This window comes from Solanum tuberosum, unplaced genomic scaffold (genome assembly GCF_000226075.1).
Source record: "Solanum tuberosum cultivar DM 1-3 516 R44 unplaced genomic scaffold, SolTub_3.0 scf00192, whole genome shotgun sequence".
NCBI classification, from domain to species: Eukaryota; Viridiplantae; Streptophyta; class Magnoliopsida; order Solanales; family Solanaceae; genus Solanum; species Solanum tuberosum.
The window spans coordinates 349,370-371,328 of NW_006239115.1; the positions used below are offsets into that span (position 1 = coordinate 349,370).

The following is a 21,959-nucleotide window of genomic DNA, read 5'->3' on the forward strand; positions in this document are numbered from 1 at the left end:
GAAGTCTATTCATTTTAGATTCTAGCGTAATTTATTGAGTTTGAGATATATTATTTAAATATAATAAGCAATTTAACACAGATACAAATATAAGTTAAAATTATTAAGTTCGAACGAACTAGTAATAAGGTCGTGCATATGACAGACTATTAAAATTGCATGCATGTAGTGACATGGACCACTTGGTTTCATGCAAATTAAACAAACTTATAAAACATTTTAATTCACTAGTAAGAAATCACTATTTTTTCGCCGAAACTCTTCACTGAAAATATTCAGTAGCTATTTCTATAGATATTCTGATTGAATCGATCGGAGGAAATAGTAATATCTTAATATAGAAAAATTAAAAAGTTTCTTACTATTTCAATAAGAATCTGTTTCCTACTATGCGTTCTCTCATTGAGTTGATTCGGTAGAAAATGAGTGAGAAAATCATGTTCTATTATCTATAACGCAAATTTTCCATTAATTTGCGGTGAGAAAAAATGTTATTTCTAATAGTGATTATATATAATATGAAAATATATATTCACACTTTTTTTTCACGTTTATACAACGAAAGTGTATGAATTGTGTGTAAATAAATTTGATGTTTAAACTTAAAAGAGAAGAGTACTACTACTGAAACATTGAATCTAATCAAAGATACAGTTACCACATTGGAAGAAGTAAAAAGTACTCAAATATTAAGTTTCTAGGTAATTATTGTCTAAATAATTATTTCTAGTACTACTTTTTGTAAAATATAGTGAAGCATTTTAATTTTTTTTAAGGATATGATTTGTTATTTTGCCAAAATTAGTAGTATATGTGAAGGGAACATTTCATATACTATTGAATAATAGTAATTCTCAATGTACGTACTTTTACTATATATTTTTAAGTTAGTTGAGATATTCCATAGTCTCCCACTTTTACACTTCGATTTTATTATTACCTATTGTTTCGTTTTTTATTTTATTTTCATATTGATTGTTGTTGCTATTGGTATCTTTTATTGTGTTTGGTTTTCCTACTTGTTTGATATGTGTTTTACTTTAGGGGAGGATTTATCAAAACAACCTCTCTATTCTTATAAGGCTGCATACTTCCCAAACCACTAATGAGATTTTACTAGATATATTGTTGTCAGTGGCGGAGCCACCTTACACGTAAGGGGTTCATCCGAACCCTCTTCGGCGAAAAATTATATTATTTATACATGGTTAAAATAATTTTTTAGGTATATATAGTAGATGTCGAACCCCCTTCAGCTACTTCGTGTGTCTATTTTTTCAAATTTTGAACCCCTTTATTGAAAATCCTAGCTCCGCCACTGATTGTTGTTTATTATATACGACAAAGGTGTACGAAGTATGTAAAAAAAAATGATGTAAAAAGAAGAGGATTGTTATTCCTCCGTTCTCATTTAGTTGTCATGTACGCTAAAAATAGTTATTGTTAAATACTTGACAATTTTTAAAATTAAGAGGATTTTATTTTTATTTTATTTTTAGCATTGATTATTCTAGATTTAAGAGAGCACAAATAAACAAAATTTAAAGAATTAATAAGAATACATTAATCAAATTACACTTTAATTATTTTATTTTTTAAAGATTTTTATGCAATTTTTTTTTTATCATAACAACTAAATAGAAACGGAGAGAGCACTATAACATTGAATCTAATCAATTATACGGTTACTCACATAGACGAAGAAAAAAGTACCAACATGGGTTGTGGTGCAGTGATAAAACTCCTCCACCCTTAACCAGAGGTCTTAGGTTCGAGCCCTGAGTATGGAGAAAATCTTGTAGAGTGTTACACCCGAATAAGCCCTGCAGTGCGCAATCCAAATTTAATCAGCGCTCCATTAGGGCTCTAGACACTGAATAGAAAAAAAATGGGAAGAAATATGTACTCAAATAACATTAAATTTCTAGCTAATTATTATATAGTCTAAATAATTAAATTTCTAGAACTACTTTTTTGTTGCTTCAAAATATATAGTGAGGCATTTTAAATTTCTATAGGGATATAAATTTGTTATTTTGCCTAAATTAGTAGTATTAATTTGTGAAGGATCATGACATATATTGAATAATAAGTAATAACTGTAAATGTACTTTTGCAATATAAAATAAAGTAGGTTAGTTGAGATATCCCCCACGATATCATCAAGAGTCCCAATATTATTTATGATTCTTAAATAAATATAGTACATTTTATCTTTGGTTCTACCTTAATATATCACCCAAATGTCCGACATGCAAATTGATGAAAGGGGAACATGTTGGTCAAAATGTGGGGCGGAGCCAGAGAGGCGTAAGGGGTTTATTAAAAAAGAAGTATCAATATAAAAAAATTATACGAAAAATTGTATAAATGTACGTACCTCTCAATTCTCATATTTCCATTTTGTTTTTGAATGATGTAAATACAAATCTTATGGGGCAGAGTTAGAGAAGCATAACGAGGGGTTTATTCGGATTTTTTTCTTGATATATAAAATATTATACGAAAAATTGTATAAATGTACATCTCATCTTTCTTTTTTGTTTTTCGAATGATGTAAATACAAATCTTTCAATTGTTTGTATTATTATTATTTAGAATAAAAAGGAAGAAAAAAAAGGTGTGTATATCAATTTGTTAAATTATATATAGTGATGATTTTCATCTAAAATTGACAAAATTGGGCTATGAAAGCATATATCCATATATATTTGAGCATGTTATTGAGCTACATCCATTTATTATTAGCTTGGCATAATCCATTTTAGTCCATAAAAAATTCGATACGTAGTCAAAATTGACACAATAAAAGACTTTTTTTTTAAAATTATGTTATATATAACTATAATTTAAAAAAAAGTTATCAGGTACTAAAAAAATTATATAAAATAACTAAAATTTAGTAAGGGGTGGGTGGGTTGGGTTATGATCCATATTTTAGTTCATTTGTGCTTATATAACTTTTGAACGGATCAATAATTCGTTCATTTATTAACTCAGTTTATTTTAGAAAAAATTACCTAAATACACAATGTATTTTACCATATTCTCTAAAATTCCCTACCATTTGAAAAAATTACAAAAATTTCTACTCTCTTCTATGCTCGGTACATCACTTTACGCAATGTATCGATCAGATACATCACTTTACGCAATGTATCGGGACGTTGGATGATGCATCCGAAACCGAGACGCGATGTATTGGAATGTTGAGAGATGTATTCGAAACCGAGACGGGATGTATCAGGACGTTAATTTTTATAATTTGGAAAACATAGGAATATGAGGTAATTATCTCTTAATAATACTATGAAGTTTGTGTAAAATTCCCTTTATTTTAACTCGTTTAATTTCAACTCAACCCGTTCATTTTACACCTCAGAGTCTTTCATCTATGGTTTGCCAACTAGATGATTAGGAAGTTGAATTTTATTTCTCCAAGCTAGACATCATATTAGCAATTGGGTATTTGTCCCCCTTTAACATTTATTTTACATTAAAGCTAGCTAACTCTCTTATCATACAAACTTATTAATTTCTTCATTTGTTGCCTATATATATGTATTCCTCCCAACTAGGCCTTTCCACATATATACCATCTCTTATTTCCCCAAAAAAGATAGGCACAACTAATAACTTTTCTTGAAATTTTGCTAATATTAGCTTTAATTTAGAGCTATATATACAAAATGGGAAGGTTTGATAAAGAGGGATTGAAAAAAGGGCCATGGACTCCAGAAGAAGACCAAAAACTATTGTCTTTCATTGACAAACATGGTTGTGGTAGCTGGAGGGCTTTGCCTGCTAAAGCTGGTAATTGAAACTCTCTGTTACAATTTATGCGATACACTTTTTTATTCTGATATAAAATGATAGCTACCTTTCTATATTTAGAGATGTACAATTAAACTATTTTAAGTTTTTCTTTTATTTTATCCTTGACGAACTGATTTAAAATCATAGAAATATCTATGACTTGTTTAATTTCGAGTATTCAAAAAGTGTTTCTTAATTATGTTAGCATGATTTTATCTCTTTTTTTCTTTTTCTTTTTTAGGTCTACAGAGATGTGGAAAGAGTTGTAGGCTAAGATGGATAAACTATCTGAGGCCTGATATCAAGAGAGGAAAATTCAGTTTACAAGAAGAGAGAACCATCATTCAACTTCATGCTCTTCTTGGAAACAGGTATGTACTATTTTCTCTCTTTTATAATAAGTGTTGTTTTAGCTCATTTCACGCTATAACAGTAATATATTCAGTTTAGTTCTGCAAGTGAGATATGAAGAGGATAGAGTATACACAAATCTTATTTTTATCTTGAGAGGTGGAAAATTATTTTCAATAGACCTTCGTCTCAAAGAAAATCATATGAAAGCAGATCCAAAAATGATAATAATAAAAGTGAAAAATGATAATCGAAGTACAAGAGACAATAGATAGTAACAAAAATTGAAAATCAAGAAATTACAGGAGAAATACTATGACTACTATATGTGAGGATAAGCGAGATAACACTCTAATACCTACTAGCCTTCTACCATAATATGTGTCCTTCACAACCTTCTATATAAGATTATGTCCTTGGTATAGGTTGCAACTGTGTCTTGTCCTGTCTAATCTCCTCTCTAGCTCTCATGAAATCATCCATGGAACCTCTGCACACCTCCGCACTAGGGTATCTCTGTGTGATCTCTTTCTCACATGTCCAAGCCATCTTAGTCTCGCTTCCCCCATCTTACCTTCCATCGAAGTCACTCCTACCTTATGATCCCGAATATCTTCATTTCTAATCCTATCTCTCCTAGTATGTCAACACACCACACCATCCTCATTTCTACATCTTTCATCTTCTGAATGAGAGAGTTTTTGATTGATTAGTACTCTATTTCATACAACATAGTCGATTTAACCACCACTCTGTAAAACAACTCATTTAATTTTACTCTCGAAAAATAATATATTAAGGTATAATTTATTAAGTTATCTCTAATTGAAAATTGAATACCATTAAAAAGAAATAGTTCTTTAATATAAGAGTATAAAATAATGATCTATTTTTTAGAATACTAGAGTAAACAAAGAGAAAAAAAAAGACACATAGTTTGACATGAAAGAAATGCACAACACATTAATGGAGGACAGTAGTAATACTTATTACTTAATAAATATATATAAAAAGACAGCAAATGATGATAGAACTAATAAAATGTTAGTTACCTTTGTTTTTGCCACAATATTATTCTTTGATACTTTTGCCCATCACTAATTTTTTGTAGTGAATTACACAATAATTTCATTTTTGTGTAATGTTTTTTTTTAATGTTTGAATATTGCGACATTAAATTAATCATGTTTTTGTTCCTCTCTTTGTCATCATTGATATATTAGATGGTCAGCAATAGCAGCTTACTTGCCCAGCAGAACAGACAACGAGATAAAGAACTATTGGAATTCACGTCTGAAGAAGAGGTTAACCAAAATGGGAATTGATCCAATGACACACAAACCAAATGGTGAAGGCTCATCAAAATATGTTGCAAATCTTAGTCATATGGCTGAATGGGAAAGTGCAAGACTAGAAGCAGAAGCTAGACTTGTTCAAAAATCAAAAATCTTCTTCAATAACAACAACAATAGTCACAATTACAACATTAACCCTAGTACTATTTCACAACAATTACCTTATTATCAACAACTCCCTTGTCTTGACATATTAAAAGCATGGCAAATGACTAGCACAAAATTACCAACAATAAATGACATTAGTCATGCCATTCTTCGTAATAATTCGAAGAACAAGAAACTCGATTCATCGATACCATCATCAACTACTAATATTTTCGCGAACAATGCACCAACTACTACAAAAGTTGGTGATGATCATCAAAATCTTCATGATTTGTCAACAATTAACTCATGTTTTGAAGATGATCATCTCCAAACAGAACTTCCAAGTTTCATGCAGGAATTTTCAGGGCTATTTCCGGAATATACACAAAATTCAACAAATGGATTACAAGTGGATAATACTATGGGAAGCTGTTCTGGAGATTTTGAAGATAACAAGCTATTAATTAATTGGAATGATTTCCCTAATTATATGGTCAATTCACCTATTGATTGTATTAATTAAATTGTACTTCTTTTAGTTTTACTAAGACTATGATAGAAATTTTTATAAATGTATTTGTAATATCCCAGTGTGAAGTTTAGTTTATGAAATAATTTGATTAAAATCGTGTACCCTTATTTTATGTTTTAATAACACCCTCTGGTTCGACTTATGAAGTACGATGGTCAAATTACTTAATTTTCGATTTGAGTATGGATATATATTTTAGGTTTATATATACATTTGGAATTTTATTTTTTTCATAATATATATAATGGGTGTAAGTGTTTGACTTTAAAATATATAGAATATATTCGAAACTGCATCATGAGACTTTTTGGTGCGAATTCTGATTTAATCGAACTCTAATGTGAATATTGAACACCGAATAGAAAACTAAAAAAAAGAAAGTATAAATACACTTGAGTAATTAATTTTTTGATATCGTACAACTTGTCAATGTGCATCGTACTTGTCTCCATAATAATAATACTCCCTCCGTTTAAAAAAGAATGGCCTAATTTCCTTCTTAGTCTGTTTAAAAAAGAATGACCCCTTTCCTTTTTTGGTAACACTTTAACTTCAACTTTCCACGTGACATGTTTAAGGCCACAAGATTAAAAGGCATTTTGGTACATTTGACATAACTTTAATTTAGAACCACAAGATTAAAAAATCTTCTTTCTTTCCGTTCCAAGTCAAACTAGGTCATTCTTTTTTAAATGGAGGGAGTAATATTTTATACTCCATTTGTCTCATTTATGTGAAAGTATTTCTGTTTGGGGAACAAAAAAGTTTTTTCTTTTCAAACTTTATTTTAGTAGTTCAAATCTTAACTACGTTGATTTATAGTATAATTCAAATATTACTTTAGAAAGCGTCTATACCTGAACTTATAGAATCAATTTTTTTTTTAAGAGCAAGGGATTCACTGCATCTGTTTCATAGTTCTGATCATTAAATACCAAACACTTGTTTAGTACGAGTGATAAGGAATAACTAATTTCGTGATTGATTTTAAGATGAATATATTGCATATTTGATTGAGATAAAATCGTAGAATAACTTATCTCGTACTTAATTATCCGAGGATTGTAGTGTGCGTCTTTTTGTTCCACATTAAAAATGGAATAACAATTTTAAGATAATTAATTCTGAAATAACTCGTTCGGTAACCAAATGAGCCCTAAAAGTTAGGCAACACTTACAGACTATTGGATATTACTGCACTTTGAAGTTAGTATAAGTACTGTAATTAATAACAATGTCACAAATAATCATGCACATTATTACTTAAATTTCTAAATAAATTATTATAGTGTAAAGTATTTTTACCTGTTTCACTTTTAAAAAGTCAATATAAGACTTAAAGATGAGAGGAGGAACTGAAATACAATAAATATTTCTGAACCAACATCAGATGGTCCTGAAAAAATAAAGCATGCACCCTCCACGTTATTTAATTTACTTAACTAATGCTTCCATGCAGTTAATCTTTTTACGGAGAAGGTTGCAGTAGCTATTCTTTTGAGTGTGCATAAAACAAATTAGGGAAAAAATATTAATATACCCTTAAATTATCGTAAATGGTATGTAGATATCCTCCGTCATATTTTTGAGACATTGGTGCCTCTGCCGTCCAAAAACTAGAGCATATATACCCTTTATACTAACGGACATACACGTGTCATAATCTTATCCATCGACTCGACATTTATTAAATATCGGATCAATGGATAAGATTGTGCCACGTGTCCCTATTTAGTCCTCCGTTAGAGTGAAGGGCATATATGCTCTAGTTTTTGGACGGCAGGGGCATCAATGTCCCAAAAGTATAACAGAGGGTATCTGCACACCATTTACGTCAGTTTGGGGGTATATTTATCCTTTTTCCCAACAAATTGTAATAGAAAAGTAAATTATATTAGACAAACTTTAATTCAGAAGATTAATTCAACCTTAAGACATTTATTTAAAAAAGTATCTGCTGAACTATCTCAATCAGTGTCCACAAAATAAAGTTAGGTAAATGAAATTATTGCTTAGAAGCGTATCTTTCGATCTTACAACATATAGGGTTAAGTGGTCCATTTCAATCTTTTTCATCAGATATTACTTATAAGCGTTATCCTTTTTATTCTTTGTGACAAAGAGTTTTATTTGATGAATATATATATAGGATCACTAGGCTATAATAGCTTATTGTGTTAAAGGTGTCCAAAATATATTATTTAGTTATTTTGTGTATCATTTTACTTGTATATAGATTTTTTTTCCGACAAAAAGTGTCCAATTGGAGATAAATCGACTATTAAAGATCGTGGAATAGAGATCAAAATACATAATTTGGTTAGAATCAAAACTCTGATACCATAAAAAAAAATATTATAAGACAATATTAAGTGAAAAAATTTCAACTTTATACATGTCTCTTCTTATCTCTACATGATTTTATTACATATATAATAAGATTAAATTCTAATTTCAATCTTAGCAATCTAATTTATTTTAAATTAATAAATTTATTTTTAAAATAATCTATATCTATATATAATATAAAGGAGAAAAATAGACAAGGTGATGTGGCTCCCCTCTATGGCCTCCATTCATATTTATCTTTTTTTCTCCTTTTTTTGAGATTTTTTTCTTAATTCTTTTCATTAAATATTTTATTTATTAAATAAAAAAAATAATCATATTTACTATTCTAATTATATCTAATGAGTTACAAAAAAACCTCCATCTATTCATATTCTCTACTTAAATAACATGTCTCTTCAACTTATTCTTATGGATTATCAAATCTATAAATTACAATCATCCATGGAGATGTTAAATATTCATTTTTCATTTTCTCATTCTTTCTTTCTATTAGTGTAGTTTTTTTCTCATTCTTTCTTTCTAATAGTGTAGTTTTTTTCTCTTTTTTAAAAAATAAATAAAATATTCTTCATATTTTCCATAAGAAATCATAGAAAAGATAGTGACATGATATGTTCTTCACTTTGATGTAGATCAAATATATATTCTTCAAAGATTCATTATAAAGAGATGTTCACATTAATTTAGTAGCAAGATCATCAAAATGAAGAAGGAAGTTTAATTATGTTGAAAGATTCATCAAGAGAGATGATCATATTAGTATAAAGTTTGAATGTTTTAAATATTTTAAAGATTCATTAATGTATTGTTTTGATTTCAATATTCTAAAAAAATTTCATACTTGAAAGGTATATTATCTATGGTACATTTCTCTTAGCTATTACATATTGTTGTACTTAAAAATTTGTATTTAATATAAGCTAGATGTTAGAGAAGTGAAGTTACACCTCTCTTTGGCCAAAGATTCTATTTATCTTTTTTCCTCAATTTTTTGATAATTTTTCATATTTTTCTACTTACTTATTATTGTACAAAAAAAATAAATATCAATTACTACTCCTCTATTTATTGTTATACTTAAATGTCTGAAAAATTATTTACACTCATTATTATTCTTTGTTACAAAAAATTAAAAGTCTCAATATTTATCATTTTAATATTTCAAGATATTTGTCTCTTTTTTTATTGTATTTTTTGCCTCTTTCAATTTTGTTAAACACAAAAAGAAAAGAAGTTTATTTGTTTGCTTTCCTAATAAAACTTCAACACCCAACAAATGTTGAATAGTACATGAGTTTTTTTTTTTGGTCTTCATTATTTTATTTTTTTCTTCATTTATTTATTTTAAAATTCTTATCTCCGTAACTTATACCTAATTGAACTTTTACGTTAATTAATATTGTTAACTCATTTCTTTAAATTTTCATATTCATAACCCCCAACTATTTAATTTCAAAATTTAAGATACCTTATGATATTAATTTCTTCAATTTTGTCTATATAAATTCATATTTTCTGTTTCATTATATTCCTACTCAAGATTATTATTTTTTATTCCATATTTAAAATAGTGATATTCTATATTATTGTTGTAGCATCAGATTTATACTTTAGTTTGACTCCATGAAAAGGCTCTTGGATATGGATAGAAGGGGTGCCTGATAAAAGCTAAAAAATAATTGCATTGATTAACTGAGTTTTTATCATCTTTATTTTTGTGATTAAGGGACCTTTGGACAAAAATTGTGTTGTTATTTTTCTCTTTTTACTTACTTTTTATTACTCATGGCTCAAAAAAAATGCATATTAAGTATTGAAATACGCAATTCTTAGGTATTTCTTATGGTGAAGAACCATTTAAATTTGTTCATTTCTTCTACTTCTAAAGAATTACCAGAATAATATAAGATATATACGAAAAATTAGCAATAGAGGTTTCTTTAGATGATAATAAAAAATAGAGAAAAATAATTATTTAGACGATGACGAATAAGAGAAAAAACAAGGACAGAGAAAGGATCAACTATCAAAGAAGAAATGAAATAGAAATATTTATCTCTTTTTCCTCCTATTTTTAATTTCGTCATTTATTTTTTCGAATTAAAGGAAGATTCATCGGATAGTAAATTTATCATTTGACAAAATAAGAAAAAATATCAATTCCTTAACTATGTTTATCTGAATTTTATGTATTAAAATCATGATATATGATTATTTTTTTTCTTAATAAATTAGTCTTTTAATTTTGAAAAATATTTGATAATAAAAATGTAATTCACTCCAACTCTAATTTTACAAAAATATTTGTATTGAGATTTCATCATTTTTCTTATTTCTATGATTGATTTTTTATTTCTTGTATCATAGTTATTTTTTAAAATAAATTTACATATATATTTCTTAACTGCGCAAATCACGATCAAATTCCTTAGTAGATAAATAAAAGTGAACTGAGAGAATAATATCGAAATGACAAGACCACGATGGTCCAGGCTCCATTAATCTATTGGGATAAATACGTAATTAAATATGGTTGCTCCATGGTACAATTTCATAATCAATGTGCTAGTACTAATTAATGGCAGGTAATTTCAGACAATAAAACACAAATATTTATAGCCATGAATCAAATATAGCCCACCATAATTCATATTTATGGAGGTTCTGCCTCTTGTTGAGGGTTTTTTTTTTTTTTTTTTTACACAAGTGATTTATTTAATTTTGCAATTCTTTAATGAAAGAAATTCCAAAATGAAGGAGAATAATACAGAAACGTGGATTCATAGAGTTCACAAGTTAAGTTAAAAGAGGAAAATATAATTAATTTCTCGCATATTTATTCAACTCTAAATCGGCGTTTGATCGTAGAATTTGGGATTTAAATTTAAAGTTTTTTAATTTAATTTAAAATTAATGTTTATTTATGAAGCTTCAAATTCTTAAATAGACATGATTTCGAATTTTAAGTTGTGAAATTCTATTTTATTTTTAACCATAAAATTTGACCCCTAAATTTATATTTTGTGAGAGATTCATGTTCGATGTGAATAGATTGTTTATACTGTCAAAGGATAATATTACAAAAATAGTTAGTAATTAATACTATTATTGATTTTTTGCACCGATGAATCTTTGTAAAATTGCGTATATTTAAAAGTTTGTAATATCATATAATCGGAAGCATTTATTTATAAAAGAAACATGAAGATATGTGATTTATTAATACGGTGTCTTAAGATACTTGGTACCTTGTTTCTAAACTATATATATTTTGTTCATTTATTAAAATTGTATAATATTTGAGACAAATTTGATAAATTTCACATATTGCGGAATTTTCATATTAATGAAAAAAAATACAAACTTAAAAAATAAAACTTGAATGTACAAACAAATTTTTGCCTTCAAATTAACCTGATTTGAAATAATATATAAACAACCCTAAAAATTAATGACCGAAAAGCTATACAAATTGATAAACCTTCGATCCTATTTCATAATAGATTTTGAAGTTAACCAAATACTTTTGTCTATAAATACTGCATAATTGATTCCATCCATAAATTTATTTTCTTCCCTAGCTATTGTTATAGTCTCAATAAGAATGCTAGTTCTTATTGTTCATATATTATGATATATGAATATACCACATTAATTTGTTGTGTATGGATGATGAGATTCCATTACTACAAAGCCAATTCCAATAGACTTATTGGAGGGTCCCATTGGCGTGCATTCAGTAGGAATTGAACGTACGAATTCGACAATTATGAATTGAGCTATTTAAGCATTTAGCCATGGATGCTTAGCGGGGATCCTCGTACACGATGAATAACCATTCCAATTGAAATGAAATCTTTAGGATAAAATCAATGCAATTTAGGAGGAATCAATGAGAGGACATCAATTCAAATCCTGGATTTTTCGAATTGAGAGAGATATTGAGAGAGATCAAGAATTCTCACCATTTATTAGATTCATGGACCCAATTCAATTCACTAGGATCCTTCATTCACTATTTTTTTCCACCAAGAACGTTTTCTAAAACTCTTTGACCGAGACTGAAAATTTAAAGTTTTTTTGTAACTTGAAATTATGTTTGAATTTGTATTATTTCGAGCAAATTTTTTTAAAATTAAAAATATTTAAAAATCAGATATTCAAAATTAAAATATGATCACATTTCAAGTTTTAGAATATTTTTTTAAAAATTTGATACAATTATGAATAAATACTAACTTCTTCTAGCCAACCATATTGAATTAATTAGTTAGAATACTGAATAATAGTCATTCATTATTTATCAGAAATATTACTACGTACGTACGTGTTTGTAAATTGGAGTACAGTAATTTGCATCATTGCATACATGCAAAATTCATGTTAAAAAACTGCACGTTACAGTATATACACTTGTTAATTTTTAAATTTCTCTTTTTCAATGTCCCTTAGTGATTGCTAATTTACGTTGATTTAATTTATGAGTATTCAATTCCCTCATTAATTAACTTTGTTGCAAAAATGACATGTATAAATATATATATGGAGATAGTTAATTGTAAAAATCTTTAGTAAATATCGATCTAACATTGCATTTGTTCTCGTGTTGTCTTTAGAATCACTCATTTCCTTTATTTAATGGTACGATTTTTTCTTTAAATAAGCCAATATTTAATTTTTATTCTTAAAAATCGACATGTCTAGCGAGTAGGACATAAGTTCTTTAAGAATACAGGACGTGATTTATAGAATATTATAATATAAAAATATAAATTTATATTCCACGGAAAAATTATATTAAAAAAAATTAATTAAAAACCAACCCAACACAAAATAGAGGCAAATGTTCAAATAATCTTATTTCCTTCACATACGTAGTAGTACATAAAGGAAGAAACATGAGGATGTGCCCTAATTAAACTATACCTTTCATTTACCATATATTCAATTATAAAGAATCTTCGGGTAATAGAGAAGTCAAAATTTTTTATTCAAGATATTCAAAAAATAAACACATAAAATAAGCAAAGAGGATCAGGATTAGGATCGGATTGATATATATGTTAATGGATACATATATATAACTAAGCTGAAGCTTTTATGTTGTTAAATTTCAACTGATCTTTTTGCCAAACTCGAATGTCATCACATATAAGTTATATATATACAATCAACACAAAATGATTTTTTGATTCAAGCGAGAGTCCAAATGAGTGAGGTGAGAAAATCTCAATTGAAAGTTTTACTGTTTAGACATTCAAATTAAGCATTGTTACAATTAAACATCTCAACTCCTAATAAATTGTTTCAATTATTTATTTTTTATTTAAATTTTAAAGCTTTTTTTATGTGTTCTCATTTGTCTAATAGGTATAGCTAAGTTAACACATATTTTTTAATTATATATATGCATTCACCTACATGTGTGATTTAAGGCTAAAATATGGATATGTGAATTCGTGGTCTCTCCATTACTTAAATATTTTATGTATATATATATTTCTTAAACTATGATGATATCTGATGGGGCCTGTGCAACAAGAAGACTAATTGGTGCACATGTTGTTATTTACCTAGATCTAGACTAGGGATCAATTCTTCACTTAATATATACATTTTTTTAAGGTCCACACCCATATTCTAGGAATCCTAGAATATCTCTCTGTTCATATTAGTAAGTCGTAAAACATTAAATATTTTCTACTTGAAATTGATGCTTGTAATTAATGAAATATATATTTTATTTAATTAATTTAACTACTTAATAGACAAATAAAAATGCATGCACATATATAATTTTTGTAAAAAAATTGACTATGTATTACACCAAATATAAATATTAATATTCCATTACATCAAGCACATGGACGAGAGGGACTTAGGGCCCGTTTGGATTGACTTTAAAAAAGTAGCTTTTAAGTCAAAAATAAAAAAGTCAAACCGAAATGACTTTTAAGTCAAAAAATAAAAAGTAGGAAGAGACATACTTTTGGTTTTTGACTTATTTTAAGTCATTTTAAACTTATGTTTAGTCATTCTTGACATTGCCAAACACTTCTCAACTTATTTTAAGTTATTTTTTATATTTGCCAAACACTTCCAGAAATAAAAAATTGACTTAAAAATAGGTTTGACCAACTTTTAAGTCAATCCAAACACCCTCTTATAAATGAACGCGCTATTTATTTTAAAGACCCACATACATGATAGGGAAAGCGAAAACTTTAGTATCATCATTTATTATCTAGATTTTATCAAGATCTAATAGATTTTCATATATTTAATTGATCAAAATATTTTATTAAAATTTTTCTTTAGAAAAAAAATCATTAAAAAACATAAAACAACTTACTTGATGAAAGTAAAAAAAAAAGAGATGTCATAAATAACATCTCATATCGTTATTTTTTTTAAAAAGTCATATGATTGATATCTAAAAAGTAGTTTTTAAGTCAAAAATAAAAAGTCAAACTGAAATGACTTTTAAGTCAAAAAATAAAAAGTAGGAAGATACCTACTTTTGGTTTTTGACTTATTTTAAGTCATTCTTGACATTGCCAAACACTTCTCAACTTATTTTAAGTTATTTTTTACATTTGTCAAACACTTCCAGAAGCAAAAAATTGACTTAAAAGTAGGTTTGACCAACTTTCAAGTCAATCCAAACACCCTCTTATAAATGAACGTGCTATTTATTTTAAAGACCCCACATACATGTTAGGGAAAGCGAAAACTTTAGTATCATCATTTATTATCTAGATTTTATCAAGATCTAATAGATTTTCATATATTTAATTGATCAAAATATTTTATTAAGTTTTTTCTTTAGAAAAAAAATCATTAAAAAACATAAAACAACTTACTTGATGAAAGAAAAAAAAAGGAGGTGTCATAAATAACATCTCATATCGTTATTTTAAAAAAAAGTCATATGATTGATATCTAAAATACTCTCTCCGTCTCTATTTAGTTGTCCATATTTCCTCTTTTAGTTGTCCCTTATTTAGTTGTCCATTTTGACAAATCAAGAAAGGACAACAATTTTTTTCCTATGAGACCCTTATTTAAATAAAGTTGTCATAAATAAAGTAAATAAACTTATGAACTTCCTAACATTGATTAGTTATCTTGAGTTAATTTATTTTGAATTGTAAATTGTACTATAAGGGTAAAATTGTAACTTCGCTATGCTAATCATTGTTGCCTTAATCTGTGTGTCATTTCTAAAGTGGAAAACTAAATAGGGACGGAGGGAGTATAATTTATCATTACAAGAGAAAAGAAATATATTTTATGTTCGTTGTCTTCCTCCCACCCACCCTTATCCTACCACAACACCTTTGACCCTCATACCCCCCCCCCCTTTAATTATCTAAATTATAAATAAATATTACGTGGAAGGGTTAGCTAGGATCGACTGAATACTTTGGAGGCACCATAGCTTACATTGTTAGTAATGACTAAGAAACTCCCATCCGTCTGCTTCACACCTTTTTATAATAGGAAGAATATTTTCGCACGAGTACTAATTATTTGGTTAAATATTTTTGTGATAATATTTTTCATCAAATAAAACTCTTGACACGAAAATGATATATAACGTATGGTATTACGTAATATCTGATGAAAGAGATTTGAAAGGGTTCACTTATAATTTAAGAAGCAGAAAAGAAATATAATCGAATGGATATGATTCTAAGCAATTATTTCATTTACCTAACTTTATTTGATGTACTTATAGCAAAAACGAGAAATGTTATATATAAATTTCATGCATGCCTACCAGAAATAATGTCTAAATTTATTATCTAGTCATCAAGATTCAAGTGTGACTTTATTTCATATATTATGTCATAATTTTTTGGATCTTAGTCGTTGGACCATTACGATAATATTTATGGAAAAATTACTGAAATACACGTCTTATGTTTCCCTTAAATATCCCCTTCTATTTCTAAAAACCTCTAAAATCCCTTATTTTTTTAATGTATTCGAGCTACATATTAATGTATCCGAGCTACATATTATGTATCCGGTTTATGTTATAATGTATCCGAGATACTCTTTAATGTATCTGAGCTACATATTATGTATCCGGTTTGTGTTACTTTTTAAGGGATTAATGTAATTACAAACTAATGAGGGATAGATTGTAATTTCATATTAAAACTATGAGATTTATGTAAGTTATACATTATTTATTCGTCCATTATAATATTTTTTTAATTTCCTTCACTTATACACACTTATAATTAGTGAATTATGTGGATCAATGAATATCAATACAAATAAATATATATATGAATTTATAAGTCATTTATATGCTAATATAAAATTATAAAGATATTAAAGCAAGTAAACGTATATCAATTTATGAGATGAATAATGCACTAAATATATACAAATTAACAGATATCATATGAGTTATCTTTTTATATATTATATAGTATCAAATATGTATACACATGTATATATATGAATATGATGAAGTGAATCATTCAAAAAATATTATTTTTTTCAATATATTCAAATGCAGCTCACGACAAAAAAAGAAAAGAAAAGGAGGATAACCCTTTACGTATAATATATGGTGAAAGAGATCAAAATAGTTCATATTTTATTTCTCACCTGGTGTCTGATATTCGTATTAGAGTCCGACTAAATTTGAATTTGCACCGAAAGCTCCACATTCGAAGCTATACCGCTCCCTAACAAGACAATTCTATACCAGGAGATTGAACTCAAACTTGAAACCTCTAGTTAAATATGAATGAGTATTTACTACTCCCTCATTGGTCCATTACTTAATTACTCCTTCAAAGACCTTAGCAATAATTTCATTTACCTAACTTTATTTGATGGACCTATATCAGAAAGCGAAATGTTATAAAACAAAAAAGAGTAGAAACAACATGGAGGCATTAATTAGTTAAATAAATTACAAAAAAAACATGGATGATACATTTTTTTTTGGGCCTCCCAGGACCATATGATATTGATTGTATTGCAATATCTCTCCTCTCTTTGACCTTACTCTCTCTCTCTCTATATATATATATATATATTTATTGACTTTATAACTTAGAGCATGTCACTATTTTTTTAAAAAACTTTGATCTAGTGACGGACAAATTTTATAGTTAAACAGTAAAAATCATTACTAATCCTACTTAACAACGAATTTGCGACAAATTTTGTTGGCGAGTAAAATAGCGATAGACCAGCGACAAAGTTTGTTGCTAATTCTAGTGTTTTTAATAGTGTGTAAAATACTTTAAACTATAATAATAGAGAGAAAAACATTATAAGGGTACATGATTTTAAATTTTATTCAATCATTTCATAAACTAAACTTCAGTCTAATAAGGAACTAGAGATACAAAATCTTTGTAATAAAACAAAAAAAACTAATCAAACTCTTAGAGAAGAACAATTTTCTATAGCTATAAAGTAGAACTTAAAATACCGGAGAACCAATTGGTGAATTAACCAAATAATTAGGGAAATTATTCCAATTAATTAACTTGTTATCTTCAAAATCTCCATAGAAGCTTCCCATAATATTATCCATTTGTAATCCATTTGTTGAATTTTGTGTATATTCCGGAAATACCCCTGAAAATTCCTGCATGAAAGTTGGAAGTTCTGTTTGGAGTTGATCATCTTCAAAACATGAGTTGATTGTAGACAAATTATGAAGATTTTGATGATCATCACCAACTTTTGTAGTAGTTGGTACGTTGTTCGCGAAAATATTCTCTGAGGAATTTAACGTTGATGGTATCGATGATTCGAGGTTTTTGTTCCTTGAATTATTAAGAAGAATGGCATGACTAATATCATTTATTGTTGGTAATTTTGTGCTAGTCATTTGCCATGCTTTCAATATGTCTAGACAAGGAAGTTGTTGATAATAAGGTAATTGTTGTGAAATTGTAGTAGGGTTAATGTTGTAATTGTGACTATTGAAGAGGATTTTCGATTTTCGAACAAGTCTAGCTTCTGCTTCTAGTCTTGCACTTTCCCATTCAGCCATGTGACTAAGGTTTGCAACATATTTTGATGAGCCTGCACCATTTGGTTTGTGTGTCATTGGATCAATTCCCATCTTGGTTAACCTCTTCTTCAGACGGGAGTTCCAATAGTTTTTTATCTCGTTGTCTGTTCTGCTTGGCAAGTAAGTTGCTATTGCTGACCATCTGTTATATCATTAAAAAAGAGAGGAACAAAATATAATCAATTTACTATCGCAATAATCATACATGAAAAACATTAGACGAAAAAATGAAATTATTGTGGTAACATTGGATCAAACCAAATCAATGGTGACTTTAATTGAATGTGGACACTACTATAATAGGGCACTATTTTAATCATAGACAGTATCATAAGTAGCATTATGGCTATTAAAAAAAAAAACAGTGACTATGGGGATTGGGAAAGAATAATATTGTGGCAGAAACGAAGGTAACTGGCTATTTATGAGTTCTATCATCATTTGCTATCTTTTTATTACTACTATACTACTGTCCTTCATTAATGTGTTATTTACTCTTGATCGTCCACTATACTCGTCCACTATACTAAAAATGAACGTCCACTTTTACTTGTCCAGTTTAGAAAATTAAAAATCAATAGATAATTTATCACTTAGTTTCTAATAATTTACTCTTATTACTCATTAATTATAATTATTTCTCAAAGTACTAAATTTATTATATTCAAAGAATGATATAGTGAAAATTGTCATTTTATTTATCGCTCAATATGCCAAGTTAATACTGGACAAGTAAAAATAAACGGATCGAAAAAAGTATATATATATATATATTATAGTATGTATACCTATTTCCAAGAAGAGCATGAAGGTGAATGATGGTTCTTTCTTCTTGTAAGCTGAATTTTCCTCTCTTGATATCAGGTCTTAGATAGTTTATCCATCTTAGCCTACAACTCTTCCCACATCTTTGCAGACCTAAAAATAGAAGCAAAAAGGAGTGATTAGCAAATGTTACATAATAGTATATACCTATATAAAAATGTATTTTCTAACGAATTAAACTTTTAGATAATATAATAACAGGATTTCTGATTCAAGTTAAGGGTCATGAGTTCAAGTCTCACTATCACGTAATTGGCCCATAAAAGGTGTTTCACATAAATTGAAATGAAAAGAAAATATCAATTTATTATTAAGTTGCAATAATCACACATGAAAAACGTTACACGAAAAAGAAATAAGTTCATGTAACTAGGCAAGGCAATCTAGCACTAGTTATAGATAGTCTTGGACCGTGACTAGGGATAACAATGAAGTGGGGACAGAACACAGGAAGGGGGTTCAATCACCTCACACTCATCCTGTCTTGCTCTATTGTCATTCCTATTAGTTGGACCGTTCAAATCAATCGTTCAAATCTATATATATAACGATTTTTGCATAAATTAAGACGAAAACAGTAGTTAAAATTACCAGCTTTCGCAGGCAAACCCCTCCAGCTACCACAACCATGTTTATCAATAAAAGACAATAGTTTTTGGTCTTCTTCATGTGTCCATGGACCTTTCTTCAATCCCTCTTCATCACAACATTTGGATCTTCCCATTTTATGTCTATAATAATAATTATTATTATTATTATCTTATATAAAGAAAGTTTGTTATTTTGTGTCTTTCTTTTTGTGGAAATGAGAGATGGTATATATAGGCAAACAAATGTTGAAATAATTAGTAGTGTGACAAGAGAGTTAGCTACACTTGCTATGTAAAATAAATGATAGTATAAATTCCAAATGAGTAGTAATTATCAACACCAGCACACTCTTATGTCAAGCTTTAATTACACTGCTGGAATTTCTGGCAGCTGATAGGAGAAAAATAATACCTCTGCCTTTGTGAGGCTCGAGTGAAGGCATATTCAGCTTTGGTTATCTTTACTATTTTATTGGTGTTAGTAATGATGACAAATAGATGAGTTGGATCAAATATGAACGGATTAACATAAAATGGATAATAATTTCTCAAATTGGCACGCTTATATTTCATATTCGGTAAAAGTGAGTTGGATGACATAATAGGTTGGATAAAAGACGGATTGACACATATTTTTATGAGTTAATGATACTTTACTTTAATTAGAATTTAATATCTAGATAGTACTTCAGTGACCTGATAAATCGATTATTTGTTTATCTACATTATATTTGTAGTCAAAGTTTTACCAAAACCCCAACCAAGAAACCGACCCGATTCTAGGACGAGACCTCAAGATCAGGAGTTGGGTCGTAGGTCAAGATCTTATGTCGGGAGTAGGGTCCGGGGGAGAAATGGATTCGCGTCGCATCCCAAGTCGGGATCAATTCTCAAGTTTGGTCCTCGGGTTATGGTTGGGTCCCAAGTTAGGACACCAAGTTGGGACCCCAGGGTTGAATCTCGGATCTTGTCTCGAATTGGGCTATGTCTCGGGCTGAGTTCTAGACTGGGATCGTGGTCGGGTCCTCGAATTGGGATCGGGGGTCGAGGTCAAGATTCGCATCCCAAGTTAGCTGTGGGTTTTGGGTCGGCTCCTGAGTCAGCTCTCAAATTAGGGTCAAGAGTCGAGTTTCAGGACACGATTGGGGTCAAGATAGGGATTGAACCCCGAGTTAGAGTCGAGACTCAGGTCAAAATTCCAGGTCAGGGGCTCGAATAAAAAATCGGATCCGAAGTCAAGGTTGAGGTCAAGATTGGATGTTGAATCTAGGTGATGGATCCCAGTTCCGAGGCTAGGGTAGGAGTCAGAGACAAGAGTATGATCTCATGAGATCCTTAATATGTGTCAGCACCCCGGGTTGTGGTCAGGAATCGAGTCCCTGCTTGTGGACTAAAGTTGAATAGTCATTTTTGTTCAGGTCTCGAGTCGTTTTCATGTTAAGGATCAGGATCCAAGTCGTCCCGATTCAGGGGTTAGGGTCGGGGTTAGGCCTTTAGGGTCGACCCTGCAAATATTTTTATTGCTTCAATAATTTCATCATTGTTTATTTTACTCTTGTATTTTTCTTAAACATGTTATGATAGAATAACCTCTAGTTGAGCCGAGGGTTTAAAGAAAACAACTTTTCTATTTCACAAAAATTACGAATAAGGTCAGTGTACACTCCACATCCCTCAAACCATTCTAAATATGTTGTTGCTTGTAGTCCTTGTACTTAATGATCTCTATTCAACGTCATTTGTGGTTAATTAAACCATGAAGTAAAAATCGTTGTCCTCCTTCAATGAAAAGAAATTTATTCAACTAGCTGCTCACATTATAAACAAAGATAATTATCCTAATATAACACACACACACACGAAAATTTCAAAGTTGTTGTACTAATTTTCTCCTCCTCATAACATTTCGCAAAAAAATGACAGAGTTAGAATTTTTATTAAAAAAATAAACACAAAAATATGTACGACAACATTTAATATATATATATATA

The 21,959-nt window shown here is 28.7% G+C and overlaps 2 protein-coding genes across 2 annotated transcripts; one reads left to right on the forward strand and one right to left on the reverse strand.

Annotated features, from left to right (window-relative positions):
• Positions 1-3,689: 3,689 nt before the first annotated feature.
• Positions 3,690-6,135, forward strand: LOC102592034 (transcription factor MYB51-like). The gene is made up of 3 exons (XM_006355096.1): positions 3,690-3,813; positions 4,058-4,187; positions 5,391-6,135. The coding sequence occupies exons 1-3, from the start codon at positions 3,690-3,692 to the stop codon at positions 6,133-6,135; spliced, it is 999 nt and encodes a 332-aa protein (XP_006355158.1).
• An 11,818-nt stretch (positions 6,136-17,953) lies between these two features.
• Positions 17,954-20,102, reverse strand: LOC102592364 (myb-related protein 305-like). The gene is made up of 3 exons (XM_006355097.1): positions 19,970-20,102; positions 19,342-19,471; positions 17,954-18,695 (listed from the first exon to the last, which is right to left on the reverse strand). Exons 1-3 carry the CDS (start codon positions 20,100-20,102, stop codon positions 17,954-17,956), a joined length of 1,005 nt encoding a protein of 334 aa, XP_006355159.1.
• Between the last annotated feature and the right edge of the window lie 1,857 nt (positions 20,103-21,959).

Excerpts from the sequence above, each read along its gene's own strand:
- LOC102592034 (XM_006355096.1), top strand. The coding sequence starts at position 3,690 with ATGGGAAGGTTTGATAAAGAGGGATTGAAAAAAGGGCCATGGACTCCA. Across the intron at positions 3,814-4,057 it reads GGCTTTGCCTGCTAAAGCTG|GTCTACAGAGATGTGGAAAG; the intron begins GTAATTGAAACT and ends TTTCTTTTTTAG. Across the intron at positions 4,188-5,390 it reads CATGCTCTTCTTGGAAACAG|ATGGTCAGCAATAGCAGCTT; the intron begins GTATGTACTATT and ends TTGATATATTAG.
- LOC102592364 (XM_006355097.1), bottom strand. The coding sequence starts at position 20,102 with ATGGGAAGATCCAAATGTTGTGATGAAGAGGGATTGAAGAAAGGTCCA. Across the intron at positions 19,472-19,969 it reads GGGTTTGCCTGCGAAAGCTG|GTCTGCAAAGATGTGGGAAG; the intron begins GTAATTTTAACT and ends TTCTATTTTTAG. Across the intron at positions 18,696-19,341 it reads CATGCTCTTCTTGGAAATAG|ATGGTCAGCAATAGCAACTT; the intron begins GTATACATACTA and ends ATGATATAACAG.